This window comes from Ictidomys tridecemlineatus, chromosome 1 (assembly GCF_052094955.1).
Source record: "Ictidomys tridecemlineatus isolate mIctTri1 chromosome 1, mIctTri1.hap1, whole genome shotgun sequence".
In the NCBI taxonomy this organism is placed as follows: domain Eukaryota; kingdom Metazoa; phylum Chordata; class Mammalia; order Rodentia; family Sciuridae; genus Ictidomys; species Ictidomys tridecemlineatus.
Genome location: NC_135477.1, coordinates 103,189,111 through 103,206,560, shown reverse-complemented (window position 1 = coordinate 103,206,560; position 17,450 = coordinate 103,189,111). Strand labels below are relative to the sequence as shown.

Below are 17,450 nucleotides of genomic sequence, written 5' to 3'. Positions count from 1 at the left end.
CTCAATTATATGAAGAACACTAACCTAAGTCCTTTCCCCCTTAACCCTTGAAATAGCCCTGTGAGGCAAGTGTCAATTACAACACAACCCTCCCAAGCTTAAAAATGCTTTACTGGTTCCCTGTTTGACTTATAGGAGTCTGAAATTCTCACAATAACTAAAGCCTCCCCCACCACCACCACTTCCATTTGTTCCACTCCATCTCTTACCAACCCTTGATCCACTCTATCAGGAGTGGTCTCCATCTGTCCTTGAACCTGCCTGCTCAAGCTGCTTCCTATCTCAGTGCCTTTGTATCTTCTATTCCTCTGCCTAGAACACTGTAATCAGATTTTTCAATAGTTTTTGTTCTCTTGAAATCTCAACTCAAATTTTGTCTTCTTATACATATAAAGAAAAAAGTCCTAAACAAAAAAGGCCCCAATCAAACCAAAAAGTAAAAAAGCCTTTCATATAGGATTGCCAGATTTAGCAAGTAAAAACTAAAATGTCTAGTAAAATTGGATTTTGGATAAACAAAAATATCACAGTCTTGTAGCATAAATATGTTTCTTGCACTATTTGGGACATAGATTTACTAAACATTATTGTTTATCGTTTATCTGAAATTCAAATTTAATTGGGTGTCCCCCATTTTATCTAGCAACCTCTTCTCTATCACTACTCTGTTACACAGTTTTGTTGTCTCCCTGGGTCTTTTCACTATTAGATATTCTGCTTGTTGTCTGACTCTGCCACTCCCCCCCCCCCACACCTCAAATAAGCTCCATGTGAGTGAAACCCTGCTCTTGTTCACAACTCCATTTCCAGAGCCTATCTAGCACATAGAAAGTGCTCAGGAAATATCTGTTAATTATTTGTTAAGGGTAAGCAAAACAAAAGCCAAAAAACCTTAGGTTGGTAGTACCTCTAGGGCATATTGCTATCCAGAGAGGAGACTACCATCAGTGTGGCTGTGCCAAAGCATAAGAAACTCTTCTTTGTTTTCCATATTTCGGGGTGCAGCAGTGGGAGGAAGATTCACTGTGTGCCTGCCTTACATAAGGGTCTCCTATCAGGTAGAATCAGGACCCTGGATGAGTAGGTTTAGGAGAAAGCAAAGTCTGAGTAAGTCAAAAACCCTTTTTGATTTGTCTTGCAAGGAAGGAAATGAGGTAGTCTAAGAAAAATGAGCTTGAAAGAAAAGGAGGAGATTTCGTGTACCGAATAGGGTTAGAAGCCCTGCACATCCCTCCCATCTTTGTCCACCATAAACTCCCTGTAACTTTAAGGGCTGGCTTTATTGTCAGGCTCTGGAAGCTGCCTGATCCCCATCATAAGAGAAGTCGCCAATGCACATGCAAATGAAGAGCGTGAAAGGAATGAATGGGATAAAGCCAAGACAGACGAAATCAAACTCTCTTCTTGGACCCAGGGCAGACTGTGCGATCCGGCCGAGGTAGCCTTGTTCAGTCTTAGAATTCGGCAAGGTTCAGCACTTGGTGTGAACGCTTGGCGCCTCATGGAACCCTCCCGGGACGCATAGACTCCACTCCGACGCACTTCAACGGACCCAGACCAGCACCCACTCATCCGGAGGCTGGCCCGGAGCAAGCTACGTGGGCAAAGTGGCCTGATCCTTGGAACCAAGCTGACTCTGGCCCTACCCATCTACCCAGGTCCTGCCTGCCCTTCCACCTAGGAGCTGGAGGATAGTGCTAGGGTGCTTAGCCAGGGGTGCTGGTCCCTTACATCTTCAGTCGGACGCGCCCCATTGTGTAAGCCGCGTGCGCGCCCAATTTGGAGGCAGCCGCCCCCGCCACTGACAGGTGCTGCCCGGAGGGCGCCTGGGTTCTGTCCCTGGCGCAGCTGGAAGCGCACGCCCCGGTGCGGGCAGCTTTCCGAGCTCGGAGCCAGCGGGGATAAGGAGCCTGGGCGCGGCCTGGGGGACTTCAGTGGACTGGAGCCGCGGAGCTCAGATCTAAAAACTTTGCAGGCGCAGCGGCCAGGATTCGGTGACAGCTCTAGTCCAACCCGGCAGGTGCAGGAGGAAGAGGTGGTGCCTCAGTCCCGCGGCGGGAGAGTCTCGGCGGCTGCATCTTTTCTCCGAGCTGGCCTGAAGCCTCTGGGCACTCCCGGCTTTTGCTGCTGCGCCCGCCGCCGCCGTCGCCACCACCATCGCCACCGCCACCGCCACCACCTCGGGGCTCCAGGAGGAGGCGCAGTCGAAGAGGGCGGAGGAGAAGCAGGAGGAGGAGGAGGAGGAGGGGAGAAGAGGTGTAGGGGGTGGAGGATGGAGTCCAGGGCTGCCACGGCGAGCGAGCCCGAGCCTGCTGCGGCGTCCTCCTCCTTCCATGCCAGGATCTGGAAGAACTTGCAGCTGGGAGTGGGCAAGAGCAAGGGCGGCGGGGGCGGGCGCTCAGGGGGACCCGAGCGCCGCACTGCGGACACCCCGTCGCCCTCCCCACCGCCCTCGAGGGGCACGAGGGACGTCCTGGCGGGTGTGGGTAGCACGGGCAGCAGGTGGAGCGGCTTTAAGAAGAGGAAGCAAGTGCTAGATCGGGTCTTCTCCTCCTCTCAGCCCAACCTGTGCTGCTCCTCACCAGAGCCCCTAGAGCCTGGCGGCGCTGGCAGGACAGAGCAGGGGTCCACACTACGCCGCCGGATCCGGGAACATCTGCTGCCGGCGGTAAAAGGGCCCGCGGCAGCCTCTGGAGCAGCCGGAGTGACGCCTCCTGGCGGACGATCCCCCGACTCAGCTCCTTCTTCTTCCTCCGCTTCATCTTCCCTGTCATCTTCTCCCCAGCCGCCCCCGAGGGGGGACAGAGTCCAAGATGAGGGTGCACGGCGTCGAGGTCCCGGAGTGCATTTGTGTCACCAGAAGAGCTCCTCTTTACCGGGCACTGCATGCCTGGAACAGCTGCTGGAGCCACCGCCGCCTCAAGCAAAGGCATCACAGAGGCCGGTGGAACCTAAGACCCTAGAGAAGGGCGAAGAGCAAGACAGCAGCCAGGTGAGTGCCGGGTGGTGCTTCGGGCCACGCCTCCAGCTTCAGGCAGTCACTACCCTGGAAGTTGGTTTGTGTGTTCTATTAAGTAGATGAAGCAGTGGAAAGAAATATCTTCCTCATGGTTAGCAACAGTAAAGAGTTCTGATTTGCACCTTTACTTTTGATAGGAATGACACCTGTCGGCAGAAACAGTTTGGGTAACTTAATGAGGCGCCAATGAGAAGTTAGACAAAGCGGGTACTTGTTGGAATGCTCAGCCAAGTATCACCTTGGCAAAGGAAAAAACTAACAACAGCCAAAACTTAGGAAAAATTACAACCATGTATAATGTAGTGGCGGGCACATCATTTGAAGCAAATCAATGGCTAGCAGGAAGGAATAGAAAGAGATGCGGCGAGGTGAAGTAATGGTGTAAATGAGGTCAGTGCTGGGGAATGCCTTATAGCAGAAGTCTGCTCATCACCGCCTCCTTTCCCCTCCCCCAGCTTTCCTTTCTTAAAACTTCCTATCGCAGGTGGATCACTGTTCCAGCGGTGAGCTTCTTATTCGATATAGTCAAATGGGTATGTTCTTATGACCCTTCCCAAGTTTTAATAGTAATCGGAAGCACTTGCTTTGAAATATGCTGCTTTATTCAACGTGTTGACTCTACTCAGATAAGAGTAAAGCGAATTCTACTTGTAGGATCCATAAGGCATCCCACCAAGCAGCTGCTTTTACTCTCTGCATTTTAAAGAGGGATTGCTCTCTTTTTGTAAATGTTTATCATGTCATGTTAATGCTATAAAATGCTTCAGAAATTCCATTCTGCCAGAGACTTAGGTAGCTCTTTTCTTCCAATATATCTTAGTTTATGTAAATCCTCATTATTTGGGCTTCAAATAATTACTTTAGATGAATGACATATACATTAAAACTTTAATTAGGTTAAAAACTGAGCCACAAAATATATCAGGCCATGTATGAAGGGTAAGATATGGGAATAGATTTAATTGAAAATTTTATTGTTTACTGGTCATTTTATTAGTGAAGTTTCTGAAAATAAACCAGAAAACTAGCATATCTTATTGCTTCATAAACACAATTGCCTGTATTAAGCAAACACTTAAGTTCTTGAAAAAGTAAGAATAGATAGAGATAATATTTGTAAAAGACTAAATAAATTTATCTTTCATGTAATCTTGAAAGTGAACTTAATAGAACTCCTAGATTTGGTTTCAAAAGTAAGGTTTCAAAGGGATGTTTTAAATTCAGTATAGAGGAACACCATATAGTGTTTTTGAGCATACATATAATCCTACTTTATAAGAATTTCAGAATTGGGGAACTGTTTTTACGTTTTGTTTTTTGTAACTTTTACTATCAAGGATAATAGAAAAATAATAATTCAATTATTTTGGAAGGTATATATCATATTATAAGATGATATTACTAAATAATTTTGCAGTTCACTGAATTAATCTATTTTCAAAACCAAAATAGAGAATTATGAATTATTTTTAGGTTTCTTTTTACCAAAAAGTTTTCAGAAACTATCCATGTTCATCTTCAAAATTACTACTATGAATTTTGTATGCTGAAGCTCTGGACTCATTCTGTAGGAGATACTAAACTAATATTGTGTGTACTTTCACCATGTGCCGGATTTCATCCTGAGTCCTGTGAGATAGAAGTTCTTGTTGTGGATCAGGAAGCCAATGCCCAGAGAAGTTAAACCTTTTCAGTATCACATGGTTAATAATGACTGACAGGTCTCTATTCAAGTTAGTTTCCAGAATCATTTTCCATGATCACAGCTACCTTTGATGACTTTCAAAACTTAAGTTTTTGAGATAACTGTTTTAATGATTAAATTTGAAAGGTTACATGCATTCTAAAAAGTTTTCCCCATCACTGTATATAATCGGCTAATCAGATGGATTAGCTATATTAATTTCTAATTTGTTCTGAATGCATTATTGCACATCATATCACATTTAAAAGTGACATTGTTAATCATAATCTCTGTTTCTAAAGAAGCTTTTCATTATAAATAACCAGCATCTTAATGTAGATATAAGAGGGATTAAACTATCAGTGAAAAATAAACAGATAAAAGGTGGGATGTAGGCACAAAGAATAGAAAGCCCTGAAGAACTTGCCTGATGTCAGACACAGACCGAGGGAAGACACCAGTATCAGTCCAACATCTGATGTTCATGGGGTCTTGTCCTCTGAGAAGTGAAGTTTTATGAATTATGAGTATAAATTTCATCAATGTAGAAGAGAGATTTCTTTGATCTTTAAATACCTTTTTGTCCAACCAAAGGAGCCCAGCTCACATTTAAATGGGGAAGAAGATGAAATACAATTGGAGTCTGAGCCTGGAGGAAAACTTACTAAGCTGCTCGGGAGTAGGCTTTTCTTTGCAGCACCTGCCCTTCCAAGCATCCTGCATATCTCAGGGGTTTTTCCTTGGTCTCCCAGCTTCTAGTCTCTAAGATACCTAGGCATGGGGAAGAGTTTAGAGAACATCCAGATTTGTTTTATTTATACGTTACCAGCACAGATGGGTACACACAAAAGATAGTAAAAGCATTTACTACATCTTTAGATTGCCTTTATACAAAGTACTTTTTTTTTTTGAGGCAGAAAGAAAATTCAATGCAAAAATAGGTCAACTATTGAATTTTCTCTGTTCTTTGCTTGATCCTGGCATTAGTCACGTTCTCCACCATGCTCCCCACCTCTCCACCCTCCAGCCCAGCATGAGGCCTCAACAACATATGTGCTGATACTCCAACACTGAGGAGAGAGTGAAGCAAAAGCAAAAAATCAGTTTGGACTGCCAGGGAAAGAGATTTGAAAGTTACTGATGTACACTGGGTTAATGTGAATGAATTGTGTTAGTTCCCAGGGCCCTGTCAGCCCTCTTGCTATTACATACCTCTGAAACACAGGAACAGATTTGATAATGCCTTGCTGTTGGGGCATGTGCATTATTTAAAACGTCCTGCTATAAGAATAAAGAAAAGAAAAGAAACTTCTTTCTTCCCACTGATTTTAGTTCACGTGTCGAGCCATATTGTCATAACAGATGCATTTCATTTTTGCAACACAGTTGGGAAAGATGCTTTCTCAATTTGTGTGCATATCAAAAATATGCCAATTTCATGTATTCTGTCTTGATGAGTTACTAAAATTATATTTAGCTAGAATCAGAAAGTCAGTATTTTGAGATTGTGAGAAATGAATGTGTTGCATTTTTCAATGTCTTAACAAAAGTATGTAGTCTTCATGAATGTTAAATTTTTATTGTTTTTTCTCTTCTAAGTAAATTTTATCAAAATTGCTTTCATAGGAGAAAATATACTTTTGAAAAGTGTTTATATTCAGTATTTGATAGAAATGTTTTTGAAACATAGCAAGAGGGATATCCATTCATTGGGATATCCAATGACATCTCTAAGAGAGAATATCCAATGATATCTTAAGACATCTGTAAGAGAGAATTTTTTTTAAAGATTAAGTCTATATGCGAAGAACAACTTGCTTTACTAATTATCTATTCTTTTAAAGAATGCTGGCATTTAAAATTGTATATCCAAACATATGATTTGGGTTAATTTTTGCTATCTGTATTTCAGACATTTTGAATATTACTTCAAAGAACACAACTTCATCTTGGGGAAGGCACAGACATAAAAACATAATTCCTAATGTAAATGACAAAACCACTTAGAAATTTAATGATATTCAAAGCAAGCCTCTAAAAGCGATTTTAATTAGCTTCATTTTCTGAAAACAAAAGGGTCGGATATTGGTCTACCTTCAGAAATGACTTCCTTCAAATTCAAAGCAATGGAGGGCAGATAAGATGTCAGCACATTTGGAGCAGGTGTAAACTAGAATTGGAGGTGTGATAGCATTCTTGAAAAATACACGACTCTCAGTTTATTCCAAAGAAAAGGAGTAAACACAGTGAGAGGATTACTTTGGGGTGTACTATGTTCCTTTATCTTTTAATTGGTATCCTGCACATCTGTCGGATTTGAATAGAGGTAGGTAGTACTCTTGTATAAACATAAGTGCTTTCATGTAGCTGTCGTGAGAGATTGGTTTGCAACATATCAAGGACTTAACATTATTAGTTGCTCTTGTGGTTGTCAATATTGTTGAGCAGTGTATTGAAAGTTTTGTGATTGTAACATTACAAGTAAGTGGGTGGTTGAAAAAAATTAACAGGGAGCTTTGCCAGTCTTTTCATTTAATTCAAAATGTAAATAATTTTGTTTGTAGGGGTGGCAAACATAACCCAAGAGAAACCAAGGTAGTGCTGTTAATACTACAACTTCATACACTAATGAAAAAAATCTAGCATGACTTTTAGCAAATGTGTGTGCCTTATCATAGAAGAATGAATAAGTATTTTGAGAGAGAGAAGGGAAATTAATAGATTCATTAAAACATAGGACAAACTTTCTCTCTTGTCTTGTTCACTTATTTGAAAATAATGAATGATTTCACAAAGAATAGGTCTTTGGTCCCCAAGGAAGGAAATCTGTAGTGTGACTTCTTTTGTATAGTGATCATTGAGACATTTGCTAATCCTAAACTGACAAAGAGTAAACAGTATGCCTAGGTAATTTTGTAAGCATCAAGGAGATCTGCAGATTAGGTTCCTGTGGTATTTTTCTCCTTAATTCACATATATTTATAATATGAGAGCAGTTACATATTTTAGATAAGCAACAGTTAATTTTTTTGAAATCATAAACTCTTTATTTTGACTTTTTTTTTTTGCTACTGCAAAACTTATTAAAATTGCGTATTTCCCTGCCTGAGTAAACTAAGTATAACAGAAGGATAGTTTTTGAATACTGGCTTTCAAGGGTCTGTTTAATGTCAGTGAAAGAGATACTATCCTAGAACTTATTTTATATAAGCTTGCTTGTTTTCATAAAATTAGGGTAAATCATTCCTATGTATGAAATGCTTACATTTCTGTAAATCTAATTTTTGAATTAAAGGTAATGTGTTGGGCTGGGGATATAGCTCAGTGGTACAGTGCTTGCCTAGCATGTTTGAGGCACAGAGTTCAATCCTCAGCACCACAGAAAATAAATAAATAAAATATATTGTGCCCATCTACAAACCCTCCCAAAATATTTAAAAAATAAAAGTAACATGCTCCACGTGTAATTTTTTACTTGGCCTTTGCAGTCCTTGTGGAGTTTTGATTTGTTGGTATTATTGAACATACTATTGTTTCTACACATTAACTTTATGTGCCATTTTATTTTTTATTTTTTGCCACCATCAACCTTTTCTTCTCACACTTCTTTTTATAAATCAGGTGTAGGAAGTGATTACTCTCCCCCAACACCTCAAAACTTTATTTAAGTGTATTTTCTCTTGCAATGTGAACTGGTTTATTATCATTAGAAACTTTTCCCCCAGCAGACTAATAGATCACATAGATTTCCCTAAAGTTTTCAAATATTTCTATTTAATTTTAGTCTGAACACAACATGAAAAACTGTATTTTCAGTATCATGAGATTTAAAATCTGGCATACTACTCTCTTAAAAGAATGATTTTCCTGAGAAATCTATTTTAATAGGTCCATTCTCTTGAGGGCTAGTTAGTATGAAAAATTACAAGAGATGACAGATGAGGGGACCTTTGGACATTTTAAGATCATTGCATCATCCTAATTCCACTGGTTTTATTTAGAGAATCCCCTTTAGTACTAGTAGTCAGAACCTATTTTGCTTGACTGAGTTACTGTAATTTGCCTACCAGCTCTGCTAGAGTAGAGTTTGGCAAGTCTTAGTACAAGTCTTAGACTTAGTGAATGAGTGCCTTAAAACAGTCCAGGAGAGCACTACTCAATGAATGGTTGCTAAATGAATGAAGGGATGAATGGGCAGGTTGTTACTGCTCAGAGATAAGTTCTCTGGAAAAGCTTCAGAATCACTTTATGATTGTATAATGGAGTTCCTGCCTCTTTGATTCAAAGTCCTTTTCAACCTGTCAGATAAATTTGACGTTCCCCCTTTTCCCCAGCTAGTGACTCTGCTTTTCCCTCCCTAGACTTTAATTCTGGTTCTTGTCTTCAGGCATGAAAGGAGCACATGATACCTCTTAAATGGCTGCCATTTGTGCTCACTTGGAGGACAAAGGAGAAAATCCTATTTCTGAGGTCTTTGGCTCAGGGATACATTTCTTGGTGCTTGTATCTGAGTGGGTGCATTTGTTTTTGCACTCACGTCTCTTTGGTCTCTGATATTGCACTTGCACATCTGAATTCCTGATACCTTTGACTATTCCCACATGGACTCTGAGTCTTGAATTCTGCTTGGATCCTGGCTCAAGGTATCTTCCTGTGCTTCACTGATGCTTTTCCTTGCCTCAACCTCTTGACCTTAACATATTTCTACTGTATCCCATACTCATCATTTAAAAAAAAGTCTCTTATGATCTTTCTTCTCCCAGTCATAACTCAGATTGACACTCCAGTCTTGACCAAGAATCCCGTTCTCACTATCTTGGTCCATTCTACTACCTCTTAAGTGCCAAGTAGGTGAAATAGATCTCTGACAGCTGGCCAGTCGATATTCACAGTGACTCCTATTTATTGCCCAGCCTAATGATAAAACACCCAAATCTGCCTCCAGAAAGTGTACATCACTGATCAACTGCATTTACTTCTGAAGGACATTTCTTTCCATAGAGGACTGGACTACAGCTGATTTTTCATTTTTAACTGTGTCTGTGTGCCAACTTCTTTGTAAAATTATATTTCTACTTTTTAACACAAACACCATCCTTCTTAATCTTGCCTGCTTTCTTCTTTCTACTTAGTTCTGTCTCCCCTTCTCTCTCCTTACAAGTTTTTATTTTTGTAGCTAATCATTAAACACCCAGTGTTGTCTCATATGAAGCACATACCTAGCCACATTTGGAAATGTAGCTAGTTAGAACTGAGAATGTGCTGTTAGTGTAAAATGGTATGTGCAATTAATTTTGGAAACATACAGAAAAGAATAACTTTTTATGGATTGCATATTTCAATAATATTTTGGATATGTTGGGTTAAATTAAATATAATATTAAAATGAATTTTGCCTGTCCTTTTTAATTTCCACTAAAGTGAGAACAATGAGCAAAGAGGGTTTGATGGGGCCACGGGGAACCAAGGAGTGCACACATCCTTGAGAGAGAATCTGTTCTTCACTTCTGCTGATTATTGCCACTCAGGAAAAGTAGCAACATTGATAGAGCTTCCAGACTTTAATACAAGTCAGAAACCCAGATTTTTGTGTATGTTGTCAGTCTTCAAATTTTGGCAGATAACTTAGATATTTTTTAAAATGTCACGGGCCAAATAAAATATATATCTGGGCTAAATTTCTCTGGAGTTCACCAGCCATTACCACATTGTTAAATAGACTGATTTTTGCCATGAGTTCTCTGGAGTTCTCTAGCCATTAGCAATGAATGGGATGAAAATCAGAATGAAGTGGGTCGAAACGTGGAAAGGGAAATGTGGTCATAGGGAGGGTGGCTAATTAATTTGGTTATACACAGGGATAAAAGAAAGTGTAGGGGAGAACAAAAGTGGGCCATGGGAAGGTTTGTTTATATGTTCTGTTTTATGGAGCTCACCTGATTGGGTTGATGAGACATAACCTGTGGAGAAGAGGTTGAAGATGAACAAGAAGGTGATCACCGATGTGGTGAGCTCCCTAAGGACATGTGTTGTAGAGGGTCCCGTAGACCAGTGTGAGGTCATCTTCCTTACCCTTAAGCCAGAAGTAACCTCCCTATTTCATTGCAACAGAAGGAGATGGTGTGGATTTGGATGCAGAAAAGTCTGTAGGTTTGGTGGCAGCAATTTGAGGATGTTTCACCTGATAGCCTCCGTCTTGTTTTGAAGTGTGATTAGGATTTGGATACAGGGAGATGGTGAAAGGATATTGCCAACCAAGTGTCATGTATGTGCAAGAATGAAGGAGTCAATAGTGGGACCAAAGCCTAAGGTATGGGAAGAAAGGTGAAAATGAAGTGTGATTATTGTGGGGGCTGAATGTGTTCTTAGACCAGAAGGAAATCCTGAGAGTGGCTGAGCTAGGGAGACAGCAGAGATTTGTGTGAACCTTTGAGGAAAGGGAGAGTGGAAAGAGATAATCACAGCATGTTTTCTCCTTTACTTATGTCTTTGATTTTTCCTTGTTATCATCATCCATGCTTTTATTGACAAGTCTCTTTTTGGAGGGGAGTGAGTTTTGAGTTTGCATTTATGCAGAATGGTTCAGGATGCCAGGCTTCCAGCACCAGACTGTCAGCTATTTATTATTATTGCTCCCGTTCTTGATATTTTGGAATCTTCAGAATAATAGTTTCCTTCTCTCTTCAGCATTAAGCACTAAAAGTGGTGTTAATAGAGTCAAAGAAAGGATAAATTTATGTTTGTCTGATTAAAAAGATCAGGTAAAACAAGAAAACCTCTTACATATCCCTATTACCTGAATTCTTAAGGTGCTTGACATAGTGGCTAAATATTTGAAGAAATAGTTTTAATGAAAGGATTTGGAATACAAGGGCTGTGTTGAAAGTTTTCATTCTTAAGCTTAAATGCTTAATGGTGAAATGTGCATTCTCTCTTAGATGCAAGGAAAATAGTCCGTATCTGAAAATTACCAATAGATAGTCTATTAAAATAGAAATCTAAATCTTTAAGCCTTATTTAACTTTTTCTTTTATTCAGATGTGAAATAGCTTTTGATAACAGAAGAATTCAGCATTTTTTATAGTTGTCTTTCAATAGTATTTTCACCATGCCAAATTAGAAGTCTGACTGTTTTCCAAAATATCTTTTGGAATTGGAATAGATTTTGGAGACAAGTTTTGTGTTACCACAGAGTTGTTGCCAAACCTCATGCGTCCTTTAAGGACTAAACCCCCTGAATCAGCAGGGGCCATGCTGTCTCTGCTACAAGCAGTTGTGTCTGTGTCTTCTTGTCCTTTCTCCTTCTTTGCTTCTTTTTAAGCTTGGTTTATTTGTTTCATATTCATCATGACATTCTTTTCTTTTAATGTCTTAAAAATTGATCTATAATAATTTACATATTTATGGAGTACAGTATGGTTTTGATACATGGATACAATGTACAATGATCAAATCAGAGTATTAGTAAGCCCATCATCTCAAACCTGATAGTTTGTATTGGGAATATTCAAAGTCCTCTCCTCTAAATATTTTGCAATATACAAGAAATTATTGTTAACTATAGTCGGTCACCTACTGTGCTATAGAATGCTAGAACTTTTTCTTCCTAGTTGTATTTTTGTAACCATCATCAACCTCTTTCTATCTCTCTCTCCTCTGCTGTTCCCAGCCTCTGGTTACAACTATTCTACTCTCAACTTCTATGAAGTGAAATTTTAGCTTCCACATATGAAGGAGAACAGGCAGTACTTGTTTCTCTGTGCCTGGCTTATTTTACTTAACACAGTGTTCTCCAGTTCCATCTATGTTGTCTCAAATGACAGGATTACATTCTTTCTTATAGTTGAATAATATTCCATGCTGAGCATCTTTATCCGTGCATCTGTTGAAGGAAGCTAGAGGTGAGGGACAGTGATGGAGTCCAGCTGTGATTGTGCCCTTGCCTAATTCTGTCTGGCCTTGCATACATGCCAATTCAACTCCACAGAGTTTCAAGTTTAAAAACAAACAAACAAGCTTGACATTTAGATTATTCTCTGAAGTCAGTGTTTGCTGCCTTTGGCCCATTAGACAACATTCACTGACTCTAAGTTCAGATGGATGCTTTTGTGATTTTCTCATGTCCTCTGAGGAAATAAACTGAGTAGGACTTAGAGGAACAGGCAAAGATTGGAGGGAAACCAGCAGTTGGCAGTTTCCCAGGCCCCATGCCCTCTGCTTTTGGGATTTTCAAGAAAGATGGAGCTTTGTAAAGCATTCTTATACTGATTCCTTTCTATCTGAACTTTTCAGTTTGTTTGACTTCAACTTTTTTTTTTTTCCCCAGCATTTGCCAGAAATGAGGAATGACTGTATGGAAGTTGCCATAAGAGGATCTGGTGTATCTTGGCTAACCAATCATGGTTAGCCGGTTGAACTCTGTCAGGGACAATTACAGGACAATCTCATTTAGGTCTCAGTTTTTCCTTCTCTGTCCTCCCACTTTGTGCTTTCCAGTGTTTTTACTTCTCTTTCTTTGCTTGGAAAATGAGCATGGAAAATAAGTTAAGCATAATTGGGAAATTTAAAAAGAAAATCATAATATTTTTTTTCATGATGAAGTTTAAATTATTGGTTCCTGTGATGTTTTTGGCGTTTTATGTTGCTTTTTTGACATATACTTTGCATATATCTGTGTCTACACACCCACACAAACACACAAAATATGTCTTTTCCATGGGTGGTTTATGTACATGCCTACTCTTTCATGATCATCATATCTTTTTTAAAATATTTTTTTGGTATTGGGGATTGAACTCAGGGGTGCTTAACCATAAGCCACATCTGCAACCTTTTTTATTTTGATTCTGACAAAGTCTCACTAAGTTTCCTAGGGTCTCACCAAGTTGCTGAGGTTGACTTTGAACTTGTGATCCTCCTGCCTCTATAGCCTCTACAGCCACTGGGATTACAGGCATGCACCACCACGCGCATATCACATACATTATATTTTTCACTGGAGTTAAAGAGAACCTGAATAACTCCAATATTCTTCTCCTTCTAAATTTAATCATCCTCTTTGATATGATAGTACTAAATTTCAATGAAGATATAATTGTTACAATTTGTTTGAGTTTGTTAAGTCCGAGTAGATGTAAGCCACCCAAGAAGCTCTCTGATTGCTAGAAAAAGATGTAGCTATCAATTTTTACAAACAGTTCTACTTAAAACAGTCTTTCTTACCAAGAACTCCACTAGGTCATCATTATTATTTCTGTTATTGATAATATTATTAGAAGCATGTTATAAATTGCAAGAACTCTATGATTATACATTTTCTATATTATACAGTTTCATCCCCTTTCTGTCATTAATTTACTTTTTTTTGACACCTGAAAGAGATGGTTTTGGGGGAAAAATGAAATAGTTTTATCTGCTAAGCATTCTATGTACTATATCTCAAATAAAAATTATAGATTATATACATTATCTCAAACCTTACTGCAATTTTGTATTGTACATGTGGGAAATTTTTAGGCAAAGTGACTTTTCTGGAATCTTGGTTCTGCCCATAGTTAGCAAGTGGTGGAACTTGGGTATTAATGAACATCTTATTTTTGCCAAGGCCATAATTTACAGGATGCTCACTGTTCTACGATTAATGAGGCCACATCATTATATAAGTGCAGAAACTGTAACTGGAACCCAAACTCATGATTCCTGGTTAAGCCTGGCTCTCTCTTAACTCCAGCCTTGCTAATGATCTGAGTGTCCCCATTCATTGCTTTGGAGTGACAGCTTTGGGAAGGTGCCCTTGTTACCTAGAGAAAAGTGAAGAATGGGAATGGTTTATTTCATTTATTTGCAGGTTCAGTTCATAAGTGAATATATTTCAGATCAATCTTTTTGTGAGTTCTGTACAGATATCATGACTTCAAATCATGTTGTTTAAGCTTCTTTGCAAAGTAAAGTCGTACCTCTGTAATTAGTCTAGGAGTTATCTCTGGGCAAGGGCACATTGTTTTCTAAGCATCTAGTTGTTTTTTAAAGGTGGCTATTTGGGATATATTCCTTTAACATTAAGAATATAATATATGTGATAATGTCTTCTGGGTTTGGCAGAACCTCTAATGTCCTTGGTAATAACATACCAGCATTCAAATCTTAGTCTTGTGTCAGTCACTGTCTCAATTGTTTCACAGTCACTACTTTATTTAATCTTTGTGACAACTCTAAAGGGGCAGGAATTCTTAGCTTTATTCTATAGATAAATCAAGAAAGAGAGGCTTCGAAGAGGTGAGCAAATTTTTCAAGGTCACACAGCTGGTAGGTGGCAGATCTGGGATTTTGTACCTAAGTGGCCTGCTCTAAAATTCACATGACCTCTATAGTACATGAGTTTTCTCAACATTGAAGGGCTACTGGGTCTGCTTATTAGTGCTGTCAGGTAGATATTTTCCAGATATCTTGGAAATGGGGAAAATTTTAGTTAAAATGTTAATATAATTAATCATATATATATATGATTATATATATACATATATATATATGTATATATACACACACACACATATATATATATATGTGTGTGTGTGTGTGTGTGTGTGTGTGTATAACTGGAAGAACTTTTTCCAACCCAATATCAATGATTTTAGTAATTCCTCTTTCTTCCTTTCTTTTCCCTCCCTAAAATATTTATTAAATATCTACCCTGTGGTAGACATGGCATCTTGCAAATGCCTTGCTAAAGAAGACAGAACAATTTCTACTCATATGGAGCTTATGTTCTAGTATATGAAACGTACATGACATTTTAAAATAATGCACAAGTCATTATCAATTACAATTATGAAAACTGATTCAGAGCAATACAGAGAACTACAGGAATGAATTCTAGTACACCCCAACTTAATCTTGAGAGAAGAGGAGGGACAGGGAAGATTTTCCTAAAGAAGTGACATTTAGGATGAAAGACAAAGTATGAATAGGAGTTGGCCAGGTTTGGGGGAAGAGGGAAGTAAGGGATGTGGCAGATAGTTCAGGGCAGTGGAAACCACAACAGAAGAAGCTCAGGGAAAGATGTCTTGGGTAGCTGGAATTCAGTGAGAAAGAGGGAAAGAGTTTGTGGATAATGGGTCTGAGGTTTGGCAGGGACCAGATCATGCAGGACTTTGTGTCACGGGAAGATATGGGGCTTTCACAAGTACCAAAGTAATCTTGATAGAGTAGTTGCTTGATCATGGATAATAGAACCATCTTACCATCTTCAGGAATGTTCATGACTCTACTCTAGGGATAGTTTTTGTTGTTGTTGTTGTTTCTTTGTGTAGAATCAGTGTCCTCACAGAGCTGCTTTGTTAACTGCGAAGGAGGTTTGGGCTACCTTTTCCCAATTAGAATGTGATATTTTAGAACTAACTATAAGAAATAGAAATAGCTACTAGATGAAAATATTTCTCCCCCTGGAAAAACATACCATTTTATTCTTCCTGTTACTTTTTATCAAGTACCATTGTAAAGTAAATTAAGGCAGGGAATGCAATCTAATGTTCCATTATCAATGCTCAAGGGAGAGATTCTTACAGACAGCACATTTCAGAGTCTAGATGGAGATGGAAATTAGATAAAGCTCAGTGATCCAGATGTTACAAATCTAAATTATGGAAAACATATTTTTTCATGAGTTTCCAATTTCTTTCCTGAAGTTAGGCTGGGAGAAAAATGAAGAATTTTGGAAAGGGATTCTGTAAGAAGGTGCATATTCAAAAATCTGTGTTGTTTCTTAATAAATTATAGAGTGATTGGGAAGACTGCTTGTTAAATGGATATAAAGCATGGGAAAAATAGACTTGATTTAAGTTTTGTATTTTCCTGTCTCTTTTCTTAGATATAAAATTTAACTTTTATATTTTCATGTATAGCCAATATTCACATTTATGAAACAGATTTGCATCAATGTTCCCAAGTAAGAAGGAAAGCTTAAAGTATATAAAAGCTCACCATTACATTTGTTATTCAGAGTTATAGGAGGAAAAAGAAGAAAATGTAAAAATTTCTCATGGAGACTTCAGTTTTAAACAATCAAATCTCAAACGACAACATAAGGTAGCCTACATGCCACTGAAAACCCAGTGCATGGATCCTGACATGTCCTGCAATTATGAGTGGTTAGAAATGGTACTGATTTTGAGTCAGGCCAAGTCAGGTCTGCCAATCTCTGCTTTGTCCTTCCCAGATGACTATTAGGATGATCAACATCCAGGCCACAGGAGCCTCCTAAATACCTCAGCTTTACTGCCATCTGGAATAGGAAATGGCATCTGGTAAAAATTCTCAATGATAGGAGCCATGCTCAAGTCAGTAGGGTATAAAGAACTTATAGTCTATCTCCTACAATGGGAAAATGTGATGTGGTCCTTTATGTTTTACTTTTGTTGTTCTTTGTAAAGCATTTTACTAAAGTCATAACCAAGTAAACGCTATACTCTTCAAATAGTAAAGCGATTTAAGAGTAATTCTGTTTTGGTATCATAGACCCTTTTCAGAAGCTAGGGAAAGTTGTCAAATTGTGCCCATAAAGAAACATAAATGAACACAAAGCCAAAATTGTGTATCATCTTTCTAGGAAGAAAGATTATGACTTCCAACCTGCAGATTCCAGAACTCTCATTTTCCCTTTGGGGTGAAAAGAAAACTCACTGATAATTCTCATCAGAATAAGATGCCCACATTAGCATTACAAAAATTAAAACCTGAGTTTCTGAGTTT

General features: G+C 38.9%; 1 protein-coding gene across 7 annotated transcripts in view; it reads left to right on the top strand.

The window, feature by feature from the left end:
* The first annotated feature begins 1,270 nt into the window (after positions 1-1,270).
* Mctp1 (multiple C2 and transmembrane domain containing 1) overlaps positions 1,271-17,450 on the top strand; it is a 504,787-nt gene continuing 488,607 nt past the window's right edge. For 2 of the 7 annotated variants that reach the window (XM_078044996.1, XM_005326157.4), the window contains exon 1: positions 1,275-2,992. In XM_078044996.1, coding sequence (XP_077901122.1) covers positions 2,273-2,992 — 720 coding nt within the window. In that variant the 5' untranslated portion in view covers positions 1,275-2,272. Of the gene's footprint in view, positions 2,993-17,450 lie in introns of all 7 variants that reach the window. The other 5 variants (XM_078045001.1, XM_040271896.2, XM_040271900.2 and 2 more) reach the window with 3 other exon arrangements.